The sequence below is a fragment of the Sceloporus occidentalis genome, unplaced genomic scaffold (assembly GCF_023333645.1).
Source record: "Sceloporus occidentalis isolate IW3139 unplaced genomic scaffold, rSceOcc1.0.p SCAF_4, whole genome shotgun sequence".
NCBI classification, from domain to species: domain Eukaryota; kingdom Metazoa; phylum Chordata; class Lepidosauria; order Squamata; family Phrynosomatidae; genus Sceloporus; species Sceloporus occidentalis.
The window spans coordinates 31,201,985-31,225,555 of NW_028316984.1; the positions used below are offsets into that span (position 1 = coordinate 31,201,985).

At 40.6% G+C, this 23,571-nt stretch overlaps 1 protein-coding gene across 1 annotated transcript in view; it reads left to right on the forward strand.

The window, feature by feature from the left end:
• The first annotated feature begins 323 nt into the window (after window positions 1-323).
• The window catches only part of PDE1A (phosphodiesterase 1A), a 199,586-nt gene continuing 176,338 nt past the window's right edge, over window positions 324-23,571 (forward strand). Inside the window, exon 1 of the mRNA XM_089519624.1 lies at window positions 324-1,004. Within this exon, the coding sequence (XP_089375750.1) occupies window positions 901-1,004 (104 nt within the window). The 5' untranslated portion in view covers window positions 324-900. The remainder of the gene's footprint in view (window positions 1,005-23,571) is intronic.

The following is a 23,571-nucleotide window of genomic DNA, read 5'->3' on the forward strand; positions in this document are numbered from 1 at the left end:
TACCCCACACCTCCTGGTTTGGAGCCACATATGCCACTGTCCCAAAGGAGTCAGTCTGTGTTGCAGCTGCTGCATTTTCATCTGTTTTAATTTGACAGTCGCCCACTGTGCGGAGTTGCTAGGAGAAGGTGAATAGTCGCAATTAGAGCATGCTCCTTCAATAGCAACCTGTAGAGCTCTCTAATTTCCTTTTACGCGGGCGATCTGCACACGCCAATGCTGCCAGCTTTCCATTGATTCATCTCACAAAGTGTTTTTTTTTTCCTCTTCAAGGAGCAATTCAAGATCCACTCAAAAGAGGCAAACACGGCACTATTTAGGCAGATGCTTCTTTTTGCAAGGCGGTTGCAGACTTGGGATTGGCTTCACCCACCTGCTTCCTGACTGCATCCTTGCTTTGAAAGCAGGCATCTTTCTCTCCCTCTTGGACCACTTGAGATGCTCATATTGATTCTGTCATGGCCAGAGATTCCTGGACATTTTGAGAGCGACCGAACTCCAATGACTCAACTGAGACAAGTGGTGCAAAGTGTTTATGTTTGTGTGGTGGTGGAGAAGGACAGAGCATCAGCAGCAGTCAGAGGTATATTTTCTGCCTCACTGGATTAATCTTTTATTTTGAGGTCAGAAGAGCTGTGTGCTTAAGGGGCCGACGTGGCAGTGGGGAGGAGGGAACGGACAGTGAGAGTGCGGATTTGGCTAGCCAAATGAATAAGCAATTGAAGCAGACGCTTCCCTCGGCCCTTCTGTAATCCTGATAGGTTTTGACAGAGATGAGAGCATCTGCTGCCTAACATGTGCAGATCTTCTGGTGTCTGTGCTGGTCTGGAGAAGGCTTCCCCTTTCTGTTGCTGCTGAGCTTGACACCAATTCTGTTACTACTGTGGGACAGTGGACACCATGGGATCCACAGGTACTGAGACAAACCAAGGAGTGGACAGCGCTCCACTGAGGTATCCGATAGGAGGCCACACTGAGAAAATGTGGCAACGACTTAAAGGAATGTGAGTATGATACCTCTCCACTTTATTTGCTTCAGCCTTGCCCAAAGCAGTTGTTGGATTCAAACTATGATGATGAAAGGAATGTATCAGCAAGCTGCTGAATGGTGTTTAGTAAGTCCTTTGACACAGGGAACAATCAGGGAAGAATGTTGTGTGTTGTTGTTATTATGTGTGTGTGTTTTATAAAACCATAAACCTTAAAAAAAACCTTTTAAAAAGCCTTTAAAACCACTGCATACACCACATAGGATATGCTTGGGCAGCATGGAACCACTACCCATGTTCTTAAGAGATGTACCTCTTAGACATTGGCGTGTGGTGTCTCCCCTCCCCTGAAAACATCTGCCTCACTTGATGCTGGGTGACTGGTGTGAAGATTACTAGAAGAAACAGATACTGTCTCTGGTGGAACTAGGTGCCATGGGACAAGTTGGTGATACATCTTGGCATGTGAACTCACGTAGGATAGCATTTTAGGCAAGGCTGTTGATCCCTTCCTATTCTAAACATCCCCTCTCCCAGCATATAGTAGACTTGGAGGACAATTCATGGATTCTTTCAGACCAAGATTTCTCAAGATGATTTAGTTGTGGTGGCTGGGGTACATGCACACGTCTGCACTATGGGTACATAAAAAGCGCAGGCTCAGGGAAACATCACTTCCTATCCTGCCTGTATGGCCATTAAGTGCATGGGGAGGGCAGAATGGGGTAACATTCAGAGGTCTGAGAGGGGACCACACTGAACATTTTTGCTTGGATAGGATATTGTGATAATCCTTGAATAGAAGGAGGAATATACATGGAGGGGTTGAGTCTTTGAAAGGGCCATTTAGGAATGGGGGGCTTTTTGTTTTACAAGATAGCTTTCTGTAGAAGAGAAGCATCCTTTTCCATGTTTGCAGACACATGTACACAGAGTGAAGGCAGAATGCTATTTCACACATGCAGGTTCATCATTTCTATAGCATTGCTTGCAGTGTGTGAATGGGACAGGAGTGGCTGTAATACCCCAGACAGGATAACTCCTTAAATCATCTCAGACCTAATGCTTTGCAATGGATGTGATTGATATGTGCAGCCATAAACTGGCCAGATCTCTTACTGTGGATTGAGCTTCAACCAGAGACAAGAAACTTGAATAGCTCAATTACATATATTACTCACAAAGGATTCAGTCAGAGAATGTTGCCATGGTTTACATACCTTGCTTTGACACAGTGATGGAGTGGTAGATTCTTAAATATTATAGATCCTTTCCACACTGCTAACATCAAGAAGAATAAAAATGCATGCTTAGAAAGGAACCGAAAAACATAAATCCAGTGTTTTAAGCAAAGTACAGATTATGTTATTTATTTAGTTGAAGTATTTAAATATTACCTTCCACTTCACCAGGGCCCCTGAGGTAAGGCAAATATATTTAAGTACACTACAGAGATAAAACTTCAAAAACAAACTGAAATACCTTCTAAGAACTTTTAAACACAAACTAAAATTACTTCTTAAAATAATTTTTTTTAAATTAAAACAGATTGGTTTCAAAGCCTGCAATTGCACTGCAGAAATAATCCAGTTTGACAACACTTTACTTGCCATGGCTCAATGCTATGAAATTCTGGGATATGTAGTTTGTTGTGGCATCAGAGCTCTCTGACAGGGAAGGCTAAATATCTCACAAAACTACAAATCCCAGTATTCCATAGCATTGAGCCGTAGCAGTTAATGGTATCAAGCATCATTATTTCTGCAGTGCAAATACAGTTTTTGAAACCATTCTGTTGAAAACATTTTGCAGTGGAGATGCCACCTATCATGACAGACCATGTGGCTCAATGCCATTTTAATTGACTGCCAGCTCAAAACAGATGGAGCCAGCCTAACTTCCCTTGGCAAGAAGTTCCATAGTCAGGGCTTTAAGGTGCAGAAAGCCCTGCCACACATGTATGCAAACCTAACCTCATGAGATGATGGGCCATGTAACAGGACTTCTGCTGTGGATCTTAAATTTTGGACAAACTCATAAGGAAGGAGGCAATCTTTCAGATATGCTGATCCCAAACTGTTTAGGGCTTTGTAGGTCAAAAGAGCACCTTGAATTGAGCTCAGAAGGAAACTGGAAGCAAGTGCATTTCTTGGAAGACCTGTGTTATTATACTCAACCTGTGTTATTATACTCTTACCTGTGTTTTATTCTTTGTAAATGGGAGAGGAGATAGCTTTGGACTTCCGTTTCAGTACTGCTCCTTGCCACAAGTCCTGGTAAAATAAGTGGAAACAGAACTGTTATTTTGTGTCATGTGCCATATCTAGACCTTCACAATGTGCAAAAATCAAGCAAACAATAGATTGGTGAAAGACAATAATTCAATGAATGTGCATACAATTAAAACATATAAATGAAAAAGTTCAGTCACAGAGAACCGGAAAAGGTACATTCAGGCTACAAACTACAAAACAGAATGGAAGTATCTCACTTGGAGAGCTATAGGGAAACATGACCAACAAACTGGTGGGGAAACAGGTGGGGAATTGAAGAAAGGCCCAAACAGATGCTAAGGCATATAACTATACCTTGGCCTCCTCTAAATGTGTGGCAGCATGAAGACTCCTGAGGTGACAAAGTGGACCATGCAAGGTAGAGGACCAAATTACTCAAGGTGCAAAGTCGAAGGCTTTCATGGCCGGCATCCATAGTTTTTTGTGGGTTTTTTGGGCTATGTGGCCAATTTTTCCAGGCAAAGCATTCTCTGAAGATGCCAACCACAGATGCTGGCAAAACGTCAGAAAGAAACTCTGCTAGAACATGGCCACATAGCCCGAAAAACCCACAAAAAACTACTCAAGGTGCCCTTACAATTGCTCTTTTCAAATAGACCAATCTGAATTTCTATCAGTTTCCAAATAGTCTTGAAGCTAAAAAAGTTACTTTGATCTTATAATCAGAGATGACATGACACATTTTTGTGTACCTATGTGCACAAATAAAAAATTGTTAAACTTTGTTGTTGTATATAATATACTGAAAGGCTAGCAGGAGCTGATATCAAAATCCGTGCTTTCTTTTCATCAGTGTAAAGGGTTTTCAGTGAATTTCTTTTAGATATAAGGCAAGCTTATAACTGAGCAGTTCAGATGACATAACAAGAAGCCAGGGAAGATGAAAAAGCCTAGCTTGTCATGTGCCCACATTTCATAGTCAGAGTGCAGTGGCAGTTGCTTAGCATGCTGTTTGTATGTAGGTGCAGTCTTCCTTTCTACTTCAGTTGAGGAAACATCAGTGATGGCTAGTGACTTCCATGTCAGTCTGGATCTTAGTCCAGACTTTAAAGGAGCTATCCAGTGTGCTGAGCCCTATCCAAAAAACAGTTTCAGCACTTTGGGCAGCTGCTGTCACAAGTAGCCCAAATGCTGGCCAATAATCACTGTGTGTTGGCTACTGGAACAAATGGGCACAGTGTGGTACATACGTACCCAGTGTGGTGAATGTGTTTCTCCATGGGGTTCACTTTTAAAACAATATATGCCTGTATGAAGAATATGGAAATCTTTCCAAGCCTTAATTAATTACATTTCAACAAATTCCACCTCATTTTCTTTATTCTGTTTTGAGTTAAAAGATATAATTTTTGTCTTCCCATTTTATTCATTCTGATTTAAAAATGAGTGTATCATTTGGCCACACTTTAGTTCTCAAAAAAGCCCCAGGAACCTTTGAAATGTGCACATTTGTAAAGTTAGGTAAATTTCCACTCACAACAAATCTTGGGAGGTGTGAAAAAGTGCCTTTTGTGGAGACAGTCAAATCCAAGGGAATTCTTTTCCATCTCTCCTCTCTGTGCACCCAGAGCTAGCGTTCAGGCCTGTGTGCTTCTCCAACAGTTTCATCAGGCGAACAAAGGACCATCATAACTGTGAACTGTGATGCTCACAGTGGCTATTTACAGATCACAGTTTCTTCCTGGGAGTCCTGCAGTTCTTGTAACTCACTGGCAATTTTATATAGCAAAGTTCATGCGGGCGTATTGGTTATCTGGGAAGTGAGAATGTGACAGCTTTTTTTGCAGCCTGCAAATTCGTTTAAATGCATCTTTTAACTTCTCAGGTCAGTAACTTATTTTACAGCACTCAGAGGGAGAGAGAAGAGAGAGAGGCAAAGAGATGCTGCTATCTTAATAGCCATGGCCTTTACCTCTTGTCAATGAATCTCTGTGCTTTGCTAGTAGACATTACAGTTCAAAGCATGCTTCCATTTAACATTCCATATTATTCTAAAACAGACCTGGGGTTCCTTTCTTATGGAAACCAAGCAACTAAAGCCCCTCTGACAGTGACCACAGCAGGGAGAGATGATTTCTGTCAGCCTTCTTCAGCCCTGCATCCTCCAGATATGTTGGATTATGACTCTCACTGGTCCCAGTTAGCATACTCAATAGCCTGTTGTCTGGGGATGGTGGGAATTGTAGGGCATGCTTATCAAATTTGCAGATGACATCAAATTAAGAGGAGTAGCTAATACCCCAGAAGAGAGGATAGAAATTCAAAATGACCATAATAGATTAGAAAGCTGAGCCAAAACTAGCAAAATTAATTTCAACAGTGAGAAATGTAAGGTACTGCACTTAGGCACAAAAAAACGAAACATACAGATATAGGATGGAGGACACCTGGCTTAACAAGTCTACATGTGAAAGGGATGTAGGAGTCCTAGTAGACCACAAGTTGAACATGAGTCAACAGTGTGATGCGGCAGCTAAAAAGGCCAATGCGATTCTAGGCTGCATCAATAGAAGTACCTGTATAGTGTGTAGATTAAGTGAAGTAATAGTGCCTTTCTTATGCCCCCCAACACAGCCATTCAATGGCCAGTGGAGGTGGGGAGTGGAGAAGTGTCCGGTTATGTGCTTATAGCTGGGTATGCAGCATCAAAGACATTGTCCAGATCCTTCCAGGAGTCCTGTGGGGGTTGTAGAGGGTGGTGATGTCACTGTGCATCCATCTCTTCCCTGTTCTCCCACCAGCCACTAAATGGCCATGTTGTGTGTGGTGATTATCAGACAAGGGAAAAAGGGGGGGGGGGGGGAAGAAAAAGGCATAATCCCAGCTAAATCGAGCAATTGCATGGAAGATTTTCAGACGACATTGCACTCATTCAAGACGTATCCTGGGTAGAACCAGGAATGCTCCAGCAACAAACCATTCATGGGGAAGTACTGTGAATGGCTTCTCAATAGCACGAATGAAGCGTGATTGCAAGAGTGCAAACGTTAATTATGTTTCATTCGCACTACTGCGGAAGCAACAAGGGGTACCCAGAATGCATTGTGGTGGAGGCAATCTGTTCTCTTTGCCAGGATTGGTTTTGTCTTCTTTTGAGCTATGGGGCACAATTTTGTTTACACTGGATTAAAACAATGTGGTTTTAATCCAGTAATAAATTTTATTTTGTTGACTTTGAAGATTTTCACACCAGCACATGTGTGTGAAAGCCTGATGTGCTTCTGAAACATCAGGGAATCATCCCCTTGCCTTTAGCGTCTTTATAGTTCGCGGAACAGCAATTTCCTATAAATGCAACATTTCCGTTCATAGGAAATTGCTGCTCCGCAAGGTGAGGGGACGATTCCCTGACATTTCAGAAGCACATCAGGCTTCCACTCATGTGCATTTTCCTGACATTTTACTGGAGTTTTACGAGTGAAAATGTGTTTTACCAGCTGGTGTGAGAATCTTTTATTCGGTGCGAGACAGAAACATGATTTCAAGACATGCGCCATAGTGACAAAATGGCGCATGTGCAAAGCGATCAGTCCCAATGTACTAACAATTAATTCATGGATATGCAGGAAACGCAATTGCAGTATTATATGGTAATGTCATAATAATCACGCAATTATGTGACTGTGTGAAAATATTGAGCCCTGTAGCACTGCTGCTGTTTTAGCTTTCATTACCACGAATATTGCTGAATTGCCTCCAGTGTGATAATCTCCTGTGTGGGAAGCCATATGAGAAAAGTGGCTTTTGGGGGGTGGGGTGGTGTGGGGGGGACATCAGTGAGGACAGAGTACATGGTGTAACTTTATGTTTCATTTCCTCATGCAGGATCCTGGTCATTTAACATATCCAGTGTTAATTGTGCTGTGGTTTTCTGTCATCCCCGCTGGGGTCATCTGTATTCAGCATACTTGTTGATGTTAGTAAGAAGTCCTGGGGCTGTGTTTACAAACTGGTGAATGCAGTTAGTTATGGGGTATTTGTCTCATTTTCATCAACACACATTTATAAAGGGGAAGGGGAAATAGGAAGCATAGAGACCCTTATATCCAAATTACTTTATGTCCTAGTTATGATTCTGTAATTTCAAAGCAGTTCCTACTTTTTTAAATGCAGAACTATACTTGAAAGAGTGTAAACATGTGGTGAATGCATATGGGGTGAAATCTTAGGAATCTGAGGGTAAAATGGAGTAGAGTTTTTAACAGCCAAGCAAAGAAGTATCAGTGCCCCATCTCTTATTAGGGTTAAGCAGCTTTGCAGGATAAATCACATGATATAAAATATGAAATCTTGGAAACTTGCTCAAATTATGTCAGGCTGCAGGATTCGGCTTCTCTTGTAGCTGAATTGTCACAATGCAGAATATTCTCAGCAGTGTTTTCATGCATGCCAAAGGAGAGGCTCATCACACAAAGTTACATTTGTTTATTTAGTAGCTTTTTACTTCACTTTTATGACTGAATTCCTCAAAGAAGCACATAGATATCATAGAGAGCAATGGATATGTCAAAAAAAAAAAAAATCATGAGAAAATGTAAAGAAAACCAGGCCAAATTAGGCTTCTTCCCACTGTCTCCTCCATTTCTATCCAGAGGGCAGTTATTGTTAGATGGGAGTGGGAGAAGCGATAAGTTATTGGCAACAGGAACAAACCCTTGCTTTTGTTGGCCACCTGCTACCACTTGTTCTCCCCCACAGTGGAAGTTGGGGATGAATAGCCCTGTAGTGAGACAGTGTGGTGCAGTGGTTGGCCTAGAACTCTGGGAGACCAGGGTTCAAATCCATGCTTAGCCATTGAAACCCATTGGGTGACCTCATTGGGTGACTTTGGACAAGTGCAACTCTGGGGAAAAACAGGCAGGTGGATACTTGAATACATGCTGCAGCCCCAATCCACCTTGAAGCCAGCCAAAAAAGGATTGGCAAAGATCTGCTCCTTTTTTAGCCGGGAAAAGGGTGGTTTTTCCTGCCCCAACACAGCCCCATGGTGGCTTCAAGCTGCACCAATGGCATGTGGCATATAAATGCTGTACCATCAAAGCGCCTTGAAGCCACCCAAGTCTGGGCAGCTGTCTGACTTCCAGGTGGCTTCAGGGTGGCATGGGAGCGTGCAGCGTATAAACACTGCACTCCCAAGCCACCTGGACACCAGCTTTAAATGGCCATCTGTTCTGGCCCTCTTTCAGCCTCAGAGGAAGGCCATGGCAAACCTCCTCTGAATAAATCTTGCCGAGAAAACCCCATGATAGGCTCATCTTAGGGTCACCATACAATGGAAATGACCTGAAGGCACACAACAACAATGCCCGCTAATGGTGGAGGATTAAATAACAGATTTTCCATGCATATATTCCTGATTTAATCCCTGCAACCAGCTGCTTTTGTAAAAATGATTCCAGGGAGACTCTGGAGTAATGCTGCTTTCTGGAATCGACAATACTAGGGCAGATAAACCAAGAAGATCTAGATAGAAGCTGTTTCCAGATCTGGTCCCACCAAAGTGACATAGACTCCTCAGACAACAAATGCTGTCAGCTGGGGAGTTGCAGTGTGGTACTGGAAGATAGTTTTGTGTGCCAGATGTCCTGTGTTACACTTACTAAGTGTGCATCTAAATGGGTAATGGGGCACTATACATGACCTGGAGTAATATGGACAGCATCATCTTGTCCTTTGCCTTATAAAGCAACATATTTTGGGCTGACCCGACATTTCATATGTGAAATCTCATATTTGAAATGCTAAGGTCTTTTTTACAATACAAAATTGTAGCATTCTGATACCATTTTAGCTGTTATGGTTTCATCTATGAAATTCTGGGGTTTGGGGATAGTTTCTTGAGGTATTTAGAACTCTTTGCCAGTGCCTCTGCACATTAGGGATGGAAATAATATTTGAAAATATTTTTAAAATATTAAAAAAATTTTTTTAGAGAGTTGAAAGACCATGATGAAAAGGATTCTGGAGTGATGAGAATCTTCACTGTTTGGGAATCATAGAATCATAGAATTGTAGAATTGGAAGAGAACACAAAGGCCATCCAGTCCAACCCCCTGCCATGCAATCTCAATCAAATCACCCCTGACTGCTGGCTATCCAGCCTATATTTAAAAACCTCCAAAGAAGAAGAGTCTACCACATTTCAAGGAGTGTGTTCCACTGTTGAACAGCCCTTACTGTCAGGAGGCTCCTTCTAATGTTGAGGTGGAATCTCTTTTCCTGTAGTTTAAATCCATTGCTCTAGGTCCTATTCTTTGGATACCAAGAATAGGGTAAACTCATTCTGAGCAAAATAGTGGTTGTTTTACACAGGAAACAGTATTTTTATGTGTGCAGGAAACAGCATTTACTGCAGGAAAGATATTGTTTTCTGTACAGAAAATAGTATTGCAGTGTAGAAACATTTTGTGACATTGTAAGTAAAGTTTATACCTGGTAGTTTGTTCAGAAAACAATATATTCTGCACAGGGACCATTTTCTCCACAGAAAATAATGTTTTTTGTACAAAATATTTCTGTTCAAAACAGCCAGATGTGAATTTTTCCTGTATGAGTCCTGTATTGTGAATAGGCTTTAAAAACTGCATGGTTTTTGGATAATTTGAGCTGGAGCAGATCAGCTGTAAAAGCTGCTGTCTGGCCAGTTTGGGAGTACAGTGTTTATATGCCACATGCTCCCACGCCACCCTGAAGCCCGATCCAGACATGGGTGTCTTCAATATGCTATGGCAGCACAGCGTTTATGTGCCGCATGCTGCTGCAGCGTCTGGAGCCCAGTTTTGGGCTGCAGTGGGCCAGGAAAAACTGCCCTTTCACTGCCTGAAAAAGGTGGATTGGGGCCACAATCCATCTTCAGAAGGGGTGGTTTCAAGCCGCCCCTTCTGCCAGTTTGTTTTGTTCCTTTTTTTTGAAGAAGAATGAAAATTGCTAAAATTACTTTTTGCTTCATTTAAAAAGAAAATCAGTGAACAATTACAGTCCTACACCACACTACAAATCCCAGAATCCCATAGGATGCAGTCTTGTCAGTTAAGTGGAATAAAAGTGGTATGACTGCATATTATGAAACAGATCTAAGTGTACAACAGCTGCCTATATACAGTGGGTGGGGAATGAAGAAGAAACAAAATTAAACCTTCATATTCCAAGCATCGACAGAAACTTTCATTAAACTTGCAGAGGACTTGTGCTCCTACTTGACCTTTCTGGTATCCTCTTGTTAAGTCTCTGCAGTGTCGTTTTCCTGCCAAGGAATCCCATTCTCATTTGCACCAGCCAAATATTTTAACCCAACAGCCAAATGCTGAGCCGTTTTCTCACTGCTGTCCCAACATCACTTCAGGAAGTTGTTCAAGACATGGGTAGCCATCTGCTGGACACAAAACCAGAAAGTATTTCTACAGTTCTCATAGGTCAGAGGAAAGTTGCTTAGGTCTACCCTTTTGGGGGCCTGGTGATGGGCTGGAATTGGTGTTTAGGTCAGTTGATTAGGTCCTCTGGCCATCAGGTATAAATAATAAATAAATTGTTTATTTATATACCGCTTTTCCTTGTAGATAAAAGCGGTGAACAGCAGATAAAATATGACCAATGTCATAATATAATAAAAGCAAATTAAGAACAATAATACAATTTTCAATCCAGCATAATTATCTAAAAACATGCAATCCAACAATATTAAAATCGAAGGATATATATACAACATAGTCAATTGGGGAATATTTTCACTACAGGGAGTTGGGAGGATAAGCTTGTAGGAAGAGGTAGGTTTTTAATGCCTTTTTAAAGGTTTCCACTGTTCCACTGAGGCGGATCTTTTCAGGAAGAGCATTCCAGAGAGTAGGCGCTACTGCTGTATAAGCTCTTTGATCGGTAGTCGCCAGTCTCACCTTAGGGTGTTCGAGTAATAATTTACCTGTTGTTCTGAGAGTGCGGGGTGGTAGACAAATGAGAGGGCACCTTCATAATGCAGGGCTAAGGCCACCCAAGACAATTTAGCTGCTGGAGACAGAGCAGCTAGTGGCACTCTGACACCAATTCCACGTGAATGACTGCAGCACCTTGTAGCAAGCCAAGTTCAAAATCTTGTTCCTAGAATCAAAAGTGATGTATCACTTGGGACCAGGGTGTCCTGTCATGCTTTGCTGCTGTGTGTCTTCAAATCATTTCCAACTTATGACAACCGTACTATGCATTATTTTACTCATAGACAGAATACTAGTAATAGTAGTAGCTGTAGAATAATAGAATCATAGTGTTGGAAGAGACCACAAGGGCCACCCATTGCAACCCCCTGCCATGCAGGAATACACAATGAAAGCACCCCCAACAGATGGCCATCCAGCCTCTGCTTAAAAATGTCCAAAGAAGGAGACCCCACCAGTAACATTAGAGGCAAAAGGACAGAACTGTGTTGATAGGTAAACAAGTAGTTCTATATGTCCTTTCGATCTGCTTTACAGATTCTGGCCTAAATCTAGCATACCACTGGAAGAGGAAAACTATATTAGTGAAGCTACATTGATTTCCCACTTTTACAAACAGTAGCACATGGATGATACAGAGGACTATAATGTGCTACTGGACAAGATAATTTACATCAGATGTTGGCATAATCTTTACTTTCAAGAGAATTTCAGCCCCTGTGTATATATATGTGTGAAAATCCAGCATGTGGGGATTCACAGAGTGCATATATGCAGACTGAGTCCTTTTAAATATCAGACTAATTAAAAAGCTTGCCTGTTTTCCCTGGAAAGCAATCATGTTGTCTGCTTTATTAAGTAAGAAGACTAATCCCTATTAAGGGAAGTACTCTGAAATAAAAAAGCCAGATAGATCTAGATATAACTACCAGTAACTAGCCAAAAGAGACAGAGATTTGCTTACTGCCTGCTCCTTTGAAACTAGGCCAAAATTTCTTCTCTTCCTTGGAGGAGCTAACAAAACATGAGAAGAAGTAAAAATATAAGCAGACCCAGCAACCTTTGTCTAGGGAGATTATTGCATATCCATTTTTGCCCTGGCCACGCATGGGACGGAATCGGGTCGGAACAGGGAAAAATTGGTGTTATCACATAGTAAATTGCTGCTGCGCTGCCGCCTGACCATCATCCATGCCCTGGGCATGCACTGCCGGCCAATTTTGGTGGTACAGAAGGCTTCCATAACACTAAAATTGGCTGGCAGCTTAGCTCATACTCAAGCATCTCTGTCATCTCCAACAATTAAGGGCTAGTCTACATGCAAGTGTATTATGAGAATTGCTAAGGATTTTCACACTTTTGCATCGACAGTTAATTGTCTTAACTTTCTGGTGCAAATCCACATGTAGTCACTTTCCTTCTGTTGTAATCCATGACTATGTATGAAATAATGCACATTTCTGCAGATTGCCGCAGATACTCTTGTAAGAACCACAAAGTCTTTCTCTGCAGAGTTTAAGGAGTTTTTCACCACCACCCCAAGACCAAACTCCTGCAAGTAGATCTCATTCTATTCCATAGGAATGAGGCGTATTTTAGTAATGTAGACAAGCCCTAAGACAAAGGCACTGCCATATAGTTGTCCAAACAAAAACTGTTGGAATCTCTCCCCTCCCTTGTGCATAGGCTTCTGTTAGCACTATGGTGATTGAGCTATTGGAATAATGCCATTGGATACTGGCCATTGTGTTGTTTTTTGCATTTTCAGTGTTTCAGTGTTATAATGGCTGCAGTTTGGCAGGTTGCTGGTGATAGACAAAAACGTGTCTGTAAAAACAGATTTTAACAAGTCTGTAAATTACTGGCTTTCCTTCCATTCTAAAACATGCCTGCTCAAGAGAATGGCCCCATGAGTTCTGTTGAATGTTGAACTCCCAGGAACGTGTGGCTTGAATTTCCACTTTTCCTTTGGCGGGGCTCTTGTCCCTTGAACAGCTGCAGAGGCAGGCAGAAATCCAAGAGCTGACATTATTCCCAGCACTGCAGCTCCTGAATTAGGAAAAAGTTCAGCAAGTGGATTTTTGCTTGTTGGACAATTGCTGAAAGTACAGGAAATCTGCCAGGAAAAGACAGCGACTGCTCCTTGTGCTATGCTTGTTGCATTCTTTTACTTCCTCAAAGCCTCACTCAAGCATGCTATGCCTTATTATGCCATCATCTCTACAAAATTAATTTTAGTATTTATCTTTGCATCAGATATTAGTCATTACACTATCTTTGAACAAAGCCATGGGGGGGTGGAATCTTGGCTATTCAGACAATTTGGCTGTTTTTTTTTAAATTACAATACAAGTATACTCTAAAGATTACTTATATTTTAACTGTCAGTCACATCCCATCACCATTCTGTATCTCATGTGGTATGCAGAGCAAGAGAGAGAAAAGAGAACACAAGCACAGTACAATTTTTAAAATGTCCAAGAGACAAGCATCAGAGAGGATTTGCTTTCCTGCAAAGTGAGAAAAACACACCACACTCTGATGTGGGCATTTCTTATATATGGTTGGCAACCCCTTAATTTAGCTCAGGATTCATTTCCCCTTCTTCTAAGAACAGGAAGACAGTAGAACACCAGTTCCAGGAAATGAGTCACAAACTGGGATCAGGATAAAAATTGTACATCCCTTTCACTTGCTTTTGCTTTTCTCAAATTCTGCCAAAGCATTCAGTCTTTGTTCTAGCCACACTTTCTTTTCTTTTTTTCATAATAGGTCTTGCTATTTAGTTTTATGATTTTGAAAAATGGAATTAAAATTCTCTTCTTTCCTCCTCCATCAGTTTCACTTGTAAGAATAGATTCAAAAGCTTCGGGTATGGAACTAGAGAAGCCAAGGAAAAAGTTCAGCAAAGGTTAAAATGCCAGCCAAGGAGGAAGGAGGGGATAAAGATCAACAAAATGTCTTAAGGTCTTTATCTCAGAAAACAGTACTTTGAATAGCAAAGGGAAGCAAGTCACTGTTCTCCTAATTAGCAGGGACTGGAGGATCAGTCTGTATTAAAAGCTAGAGGAAGACAGGCAAAGCTACAGAGAGGCAGAAGAAAAATAGCTGGAGTCCTGAAAGAAAGAAGAATTAAGTTCCACCAGAAGCAGATGAAAGGCCCTCCCTCCATTCCAACTGCCCCTGCCCTGGCCTTGGAAGGAGAGAAGAACAGGGAGGCATGGCAGCAGGGGTGTCACTACTTGATAAGACACCACTTCTGCCCAAACATCTGCCTTTTGGCAGAAACAGATTGTGGGATTCACCTGCATTCCTTTAAAACATTGAAGAGATGGTATGAGTGGGGCGAGGCTTAGTACGAGGAGAAAGAAGAGGCCCCAGGTTTTAAAATAAATGTAAACATATAAATTTACATAGATCCAGAAACTGATCATCAGTTGATGAATGGCTATTAAAATTAATGGACATGCAAGAATTAGATATGTTAACCAGTTGGTTAAACAGACATAAGAAAAATCAAAAAGAAAATAAGTGGGATCAGATAATTGAGTGCTGGTTATAAATGGTAAAAAAAAGAATGATAATTATGATTTTTATTGTTGGTCAAGATCAAGAACTTTATAACCCATAAGCTGAGAGACGTCAAAGAAAAATAAGTTGGGGTTTGAAATAGACGTCTGTGATTGTGTCAGTTAGAAATGTGTGTTTTAGGATATTAGATTACAAAGGGAAATGATAAAATAATGATAATTAGGTAAGAAGAAGAAGACACAAATATTCATATGAATGAAATCTTTATTAGAATGGATATTATGGTACAAGAAAGCATTTTAGATATGTGTTCTGTTTAAAGGTTTTACAGTTGGCCCTTCTTATACATGGATTTTTGATACGCGGATTCATGCATCCACGGTTTGAAAATGTTCAAAAAAAGGTATAAATTTCAAATATCAAACCTTGATTTTCCAATTTTTATAAGGGACACCATTTTGCTATGTTATTATATTTAATGGGACTTGAGCATCCACAGATTTTGTTATCCATGGGGGATCTTGGAACCAAACCCCAGCATATAACAAGGATCCACTGTAATTTGTTGGATTTAAATGTGTAAAGAAAGAAAAAAATGGGAAAAAACATCAAGCCTTACCAAATTTTCACTTTATTCATAAATACATATAAATATATTTAGGCGATGTGTATAATATTGTAATTTAAAGAGGTAAATTTAATTGTACAAGTTGTTTTATGTCACAACTATTACCATTATCTTCAGTGATATATGGGAATTGTGATTTATGAGTAACATTAGTACACAGAACATTATTAAGGATTCTGTATGGTGTGGAATGGGAGGAGGTTAATGGTGGGTGACACACCATGAGTTACTGCACCGGGTGATACCAACACTAGTGATGCTACTGCATGGCTCCATCATGCCTTGGCCCAGAGAAGAAGAGGAAATATCTGCCAGACATAATTCCCTCCCTCACAGCCATCAGCTTTCCTTTTGTATAGTGTTTTTAGATTGTAGGCCTGAAGGCAGGGAACTGTTTTTCTTGTACTTTTTCATGTAAAGCACCATGTACAGTGATGGTACTACAGAAAGAAAGAAAGAAAGAAAGAAAGAAAGAAAGAAAGAAAGAAAGAATTCAGAGCTTTTTGAACCAGAGAACTGATTGACTGACCTAGGTACAGTGTGATATATTTTGGATAAGGACCAAAGATAAAATAGGGACACCATCTAGTTCAGTGAAGTGGGTGGTTTTATGGTTGTTTTATTATCATATCATTCATATGGTGCGTGTATTTCTATCCAGATTTCTTAATCTTGTTTCTGATGACATTTTTCATCAGTAAACTTTAGACCTCATTATTTGAAATGTTATTTTTTTGATTCCCCAGGCAGTTTGGTGGCTAGTTCTAACCTTTCTTCGTAAGGAGGTTGCTGTTCTTTTGGGTTGCCCTTTTCTGAACTTTTGATCCCTTGAGTTCATTATGAAAGCAGACTGAATCAATGTATACTGTTACTCTGGCAATTCCAAGAAAGCAGCTGTCCCTGTTTTCATAAATGACATGATCAGCAGCCTCTGACTCTTTGGGCACTCTCTCAACATCAAAATGATTCTTATGCATTGTTACCAAGAATCATTTGAAATCTGTTCATTATCTCTTGAAACCATCTCAAAGCCAATTTTGTTGGTCAGCTAATTTCTGGTAAACAAGATAAGGGTGTTCAGATTAATAAATGTTTGCTAAAATGGTGCTTTGCAGACAAGACAAAAATGCCAATATTTCCACAAATCAGAGGGTCTTTGGATACCTGCTTCACAATTTTGGACTTTTTAGATTGAACTTTGTAGATTTTGGATATTTTCTGTTCAACACATCTTACTTCAACTTATTCTTACCTGAGGTGTGGGGAAAAAAACAAAGTCTCTGGGTGCTAAAAATGAGAGGATTTTTCTTCTTTAAAATAGCCCTTAGTGATAAAATCATCTTTTTAACATCTGAGACTTTGGTCTGATCTGCACTGCAGCAATAGTTTGCAGTTTGAACCTGCTTTAACTTGCCATGGTTCAATACTATGGAATTCTGGGATTTGTAATCTCCCCATTCTTTAAACTAGAATTTCACCCTAGGATCAGTCAAGTGTAGGCATAAGGATCAAATTGTAACTGGAATACAGTATTTGCCACATGGCTGTAACTTTGGAGACTGTAGGCAGTATACTATTTTAACAAATCAAGAACCTGATGCCATGCATTTAGATGAAGGTGCCAAAAACCAGAATTCTAAAACTGACTGTGGTGGTTTATCTGTTCTGGGTAAAGCAATCCAAAATTTAATATAGGATAGCAAATATGCCCAGTGATTTGCAGCAAGGTCTTGAAAACCCAACCCTTCTTCTTGAATTGGAAGTTGCATCCTTTCAATTGATCTTCCAGAAGGGGAAGAACCCCCCCCCCCCCCTACACACACACAACAAAATACTTGCAGGATATAAGTAAAGGCATTCCACAAATAACATAAATAATTCAAGGGATAATGTTCATTTTAATCATACCAACCTTGCCCCATAAACTCACCTTTAAACCCATCCATCTGTCTAGATCTTGTGTAATACTGCCCAAATGCTTCCTTGAGACTATCTACCTAGAATGCAGTCTTCCTTTTTTCCTGCTGCTCACTAGTTGTCTTTTCTAGTGAGTTGTAGGTCCCAAGCACACTGCTGAAATAATCAAGTTTGAGACTGCTTTAATTGCCCTGGTTCAGTGTTAGGAAATCCTGAGAATCGTAGTTTATTGTGACACCTGAGTTCTCTGATAGAGAAGGCTAAATGTCTCACAAAATTACAGTTCCCAGAATTCCCTAGCATTGAGCCAGTGGATTATTTTGGCTGGGTGTTTTCGACCATATTTCCTCATGATGTTTAAAGTACGTTTTAGCTTTGTCATCTTGGCTTCTAGGGAGAGTTCAGGCTTGATTTGCTCTAGGGCCCATTATTTGTCCTTTTAGCAGTCCACTGTATCTGTAGAATTTCTCAAACACCACATTTCAAATGAATTGATTTTCTTCCTATCAGCTTCCCCCATTGTCCATCTGAAATTCATATATTGATGAAAATGACATTTAAAAAAACCACATTGTACTGAGGGCAGTTGATTAAAAGAATGTGCGCATTAGAGAAAGGGGTGGCCAAAATGCCTATATTGGTAGAAATATGTACAGAAATGTGTGCAACGTTTCGTGCGTTAGTTTAAAAAGGAAACCAATAGAGGAGATGGGATGGAATAAACTCAGGGCTTCAGTCCTTCCTACCTGGAACCCTACCATTTGTCAACATAAATTCAGTTGAAGAAAGATGAGATTATACATGACTGATATATGCATTATGTTGTTATAGAAGCTGGGTGCTTCAGTATTTTTCTGACTTTGGAAATGCCAAGTGCCAGTTGAAGTGAAGTGGACTAATTTTCTTCCTTAGTCGCCATTTACTTTGATTTGACTGGACACCCTAATGTTGTACTAATAAGACCTCTGTAAGTTTTGTCAAGACTTGTACTTTACATCCATTGTAAGGCAAATGAGTGTCATTAGGGTTTCAAAAAATAGAGGGAGATTAGTATGTTGTGCTGTTCCACTACCGTGACCACTTGTCACTGTAGGCTGGAGCAACATCTTTAAGCAGAGAGGCCATATTCTACCCTTTGTACAGCAAATAACATAGAATCGTGTTCTGGATTAATTCATATTAATCGTGGAGGTAGCTCTAATTTCAGTAATGTAGTGGAGACAGAAACCAGGCCAATACTTCAGATCATAATAAGGACTTATATGGTATCCATATCTATACAGTTTTGAGAAAGTATGTTCCATTGTCCCAGAAAGTATTTTGCTTTGTTTTTTTGGACAGCCCAAATGATTTATTTGACAAAATGACTGTAGCCACATGCTGGCTGGGAACTCTGGGATTTGCAGTAAAAAATATTAATTAACTTCCAGCGTCTCCAGTAATAGGCATGCTGCCAGAACACTGCTTTTTAAAATCTGCTACATTGGCTCTGATTTAATAACAATATGATAAATTAAGAATTAGATTTATCATGGCAAAGAAGATAACATATAGGAGAGGTTTGCTAATTAAGTTTTACTTCAGGGTTGATAGAAATAAAAGAGAATTATGTCTTTCTGTCAGAGTTGTAGATCCAAATCCCTAAAACCTAGATATCTGAAAATGAGGCTGAATCCAAACCTGCAAAATAGTTCATCCTCATTTTGATCCTGCTCCTGTTTGAACAAATGACATTAATCATTTTGAAGCACACCTTTTAGATGTCTGAGGGCTTTAATATTTTTTTTAAATCTCTTTTTATTTTGTAGTAATTGTTCTGTAGTTTTTAGGGGAAAATAGTTGTTTAAAATGTGTATCCTGCACCCTGAATCAGGATCGGGGGTGGGGGGACGGGGGGTGGGATGACTGGAGGGTAAGACAGATTTGTGGGTGTTTACCCAGGTCTGGCAAGCATGGTGTCACCATTTACAAGTAGGAAGAGTCCTATTTACCTTGGCATCCACATCCAGAAAGCATGATGTCAACATTTCTTTTTAGTTCAAGTGATGTATTTATGCAGATATCTGCATATTTGAATATCTGAAGGCTGCTGAAATGGAGGTGTCCCTTCGGATATTTAATATTTAGATATCTGCATATATACATGTACTAAAACTAAAAAGATGTGGATGCCAAGGTAAATGGGACCCTTCCCACTGTGAACTTTGTCCACCTCCCACCTGCTAGGCTCAAGTTGTAAGCAATCAGGGATTGATCCCTTTCCACAGCTGAAGGACCTCCAACCAGTGGCACTCCAGACCAGGGTGTCACCCGGTGAGGGAAGGGAGGACTTGGTGGGGTGGAGTCCAGGGGTAAGGCCAAAAGGCCATGCCCTCCTCCCAGCACTGCTTTACTCGCGTTAAAATAGGTGCCAGGCAGGGAAGTAGGGTTACACTGAGCCCTCTTCCTCCCTGCTGCATGCCACAGCACACGGCAGGGAAGTGGGGAGCGTGCTCAGCTGGGTGTCACGCCTGTTCTGGTGTGTCACCCGGTGCGGTTCACACACCCCTAGTTACACCACTGCCTCCAACCACCCTTGACAATACTTCTGCTATACCATTCATTAACAGGGCCTGCAGGAAATAGATTCAAAGAAACATGGGGAGGATCGGACTACAGTCACCCCTCCAAGTCGACAGACTTGAAATCCGTGGACTTAAAAATCCGTGAAGGAGCAACTACCATTAACCTTAATGGGGTGCATGCCTGTGCTACATCCCCCACATCCACGCGTCCCATTCAAGCCTATGGGGCTTGACTATGCACGAGATTTGGAACTCGCAACGGGGGGGGGGGGTCTGGAACAAATCCCCCATGAGTTCCAAGAGGCGACTGTATAATTTTTGGTGGATTGGGGCCAATAGGTTTACAAACTAGCTGTTCCATTTTTTTAAAGTCCTGCTAACTTGAGGGAAGAGCATGTGGGGAACTTTAAACATTATGGCCCAAACTGAAAGAGGAGGCATTTAATTTTCCTGTGAATTGCCTTGGGTCCCTTCTGGAAGAAAGGCGGCATACAAATAAAATAAATAAATAAATAAATAAATAAATAAATAAATAACACTTATAAGCCAGTATCTCCCTTTCCCGCTTTGGCACCATGACGCCTCTGCCTCATGCAGAGGCCACCTCCAGTGGACATCAATCACTTCTGCTGGTCTCCAAGCCTCTCCACCTCCTACAACTGAAAGTAACTGTTGCAGCAGCCACAGCAAGTCACCTTTTGGACAGTGCTTCATGACCCTTGCTTCTGAGGAGCAGAGTTATTGACTTCCATGTGCTCGAGTAACTTTCATCTAATTTAATCTCCTCCTCAACCGGGGAAACAGAAGATCCGAAGCACTATCCAAAAAAGGACATGTGCACATGGAAGTCAATAATTCTGCTGCCTAGAAGCAGGGATCAGAAAGAACTGTCCAAGCAGAGACCTGTATACGTGTAAGCAAATAAATCCACTCCCCAGAAGTGGGGAGTTTTTGTACTTCAAATGCTCACCTTGTTGCCTTTGTTGCAAATGCGAGTAGAGTTCAGAGACATAGATGTGATAGTCTGGAATGTCAGTATGCAAAAGGATCTTGTAGCATCTTTGAGACTAACTGTGTAAAAGAAGTTGTAGCATAAGCTTTTGTAGAGTAGGGGGCATCTACACTATAGAAATAGTGCAATTTAACACCACTTTAAGTGCTGTAGCTCCATCCTATGGATTGCTAGGATTTGTAATATCACTACACGTAGTATTTGGCAGCCTAGTAGCCAAGTAGACTAGTAGCCTAGTCTACCAAAGAGTGCTGGTGCCTCACAAAATTACAAATCTCAAGATTGTGTCAAAGTGCATTATCTCCGCAGTACAGATGCACCCTCTGTCTCCATGCATCTGAAGAAGTAGGCCTAGTCTACGAAAGCTTATGCTACAACTTCTTTTGCACAATTCAAATGTGCTACAAGAGCCCTTTCTTTTTAAGTTCAGAAAGCATCCAGGAGTAATTCTAGTATGCTTCAGAGCACAGTTGCAATGATATCTGTTCGAGCTGGGCAAATTTGAGTTTGCTCATCCTGACTGGCAGTGAGAATCTTGGTGAAGAAAGGCCAAAGAGAGAGAGAAAGAGAGAGAGAGAGAGTCAAACACCACCACCACCAAAAGGCCAACCCCCTATGAACATATTTTGCCAAGAAACCCCCATGATAAGTTCACCTTAGGATCACCATAAGTTGGAAACAACCTGAAGGCACACAACAACAATAACAAATTGAATATTTTAACATTTTAAAAAAATAAATTGCTGTTTGACTGAAGCATAATCAAATGAGACTGCAATACCACCCATCATAACAATTCCTTCAAAGGAAATTATTTAAAGAACAACATAGCAGCAGCAGTTGAGTTTCATTTTTCAAGAAACAGTTCCAGATCTCAAATGGCTGGGTGAAACAACAATGTTTTCACTGATCTAAAGCTATTAATGTGTCATTCCTGGCAGATGTGACTCAAAATGGGTAAGAAGGTAGATTTTACATTCTTAGTCAAAGACCCAATGAAGCATGGTTGGCAAAAAATGAAAATAAAGGAAAATATTACCAACATTTTAGTTATTATGCTGCTTAATGTATATCTCTCATGGTCATTCAGTTAAGTTTCACTTCATGCAGAGTACAATCCCATTGTGTGGCTCTAGGTGGAAAGCAGTTTCATATAGCAAAAACCCTTTTACAGCACAATGATAGTGCCATGATTCTATTTTAACTACCATGGCAACATTTTATGGAATTTTGGGATTTGTAGTTTAATCAGAGGCACCAGAAGAGCTCTGAATTCTAAATGTCCTTCCCTCAGTTGCCAATAAGAGCCAACATGATGTAGTTAGTGGTTTGAGTGTTGGACTGTGGCTCTTTAGAACAGGGTTCAAATCCCTGCTCAGCCATAGAAATCCACTGGATGACCTTGGGCAATTCACTCTCTCTCAGCCTCAGAGGAAGATAAAGACAAACTTCCTCTGAACAAATTCTGCCAAGAAAACCTCATGATAGATTTACCTTAGTGGCATCATAAGTCAGAAATGACTTGATGGCCCACACCACATCTACCACACAGCTGCCAATCCCAGGCTTCCAGAGCATGTTTCCAGTTAAAAAGGAATAATAGTGTATAGAATGAGAGAGCTCTGGTGAACTTTCTTTGAGGACAAACAAAATATGAGCATGCCAAAAGACACATGTTTACTCTTGATACAGTTCATTTTTATATGCAGGAGTATTCTTACATGGAAATTAATGACATATGATTCCCTTTTGCACTCATCCATAGGTAGAATAGTCATGCATTCAGTTTTGCAAAGGACAGTCCTCTATTTGGGAGTCTGACCAATCAAAGAACAGTTTGAAGATAGGGAACCTGAAGATGGGAGAGAGAACCTGTGTGGTGGAGTAGTTTGAGCATTGGACTACAATCCTGGACACCAATGTTTGAGCCCCCATTTGGCGATGGAAATCCACTGGGTAATTTTGGGCAAGTCACATTCTGTTAGCCTCAAAGGAAGGCAATGGCTAACCCTCTCTGATCAAACCTTGCCAATAAAACCCTGTGATAGGTTCACCTTAGAGTAGCCAGAAGTCAGAAAGACTTGAAAGCACACAACAACAAGGGACAATTTGCTGTTAGCCACTTTGACTCTCTATTTTGGGAGAAAGGCAGGATATAAGAAAACAACAACAACAACAACAACAACAATAATAATAGAGGTCTTCAAACTTTTTTCTTCAAACTAACAATTGGCCCTCCATTGCACTACATAGGTCACCTGGTGCCTTCTTCCCCACTATGGTGAAACATATTATATTTTTATTAAATTGTAGTAATTATTTATCCAGTTAAATATACCAATTAATCTATATATGCAATGTTTATGCAGATTAATGTCTTCTTTTTTGGGTGACGTATAAATGCCCACTCTGTTCACATGCATTTCTTTGTCTATGTACCTTGGTTCTAATTTTTAAAGTTGTGTCCCTGATAATACCACTGAAGAGCACTATGAAAGAACACTGTAGGCTGACAGATCATCTTGATGGTGCATTTCACAAGTAGCAATGGTGCGTTGGAAGGCAAGTTGATTTCTATTGGCCCAGTGACTATTTATCAGCAAAGATCACATTTGCCTTCTCCAGTGGTGACACACTATATGATATGCTTAGGACATATTTAGAAGATGTACTCCCTCAAGTGGTAAAAGAATGTTTGTTGCAATGTGTGC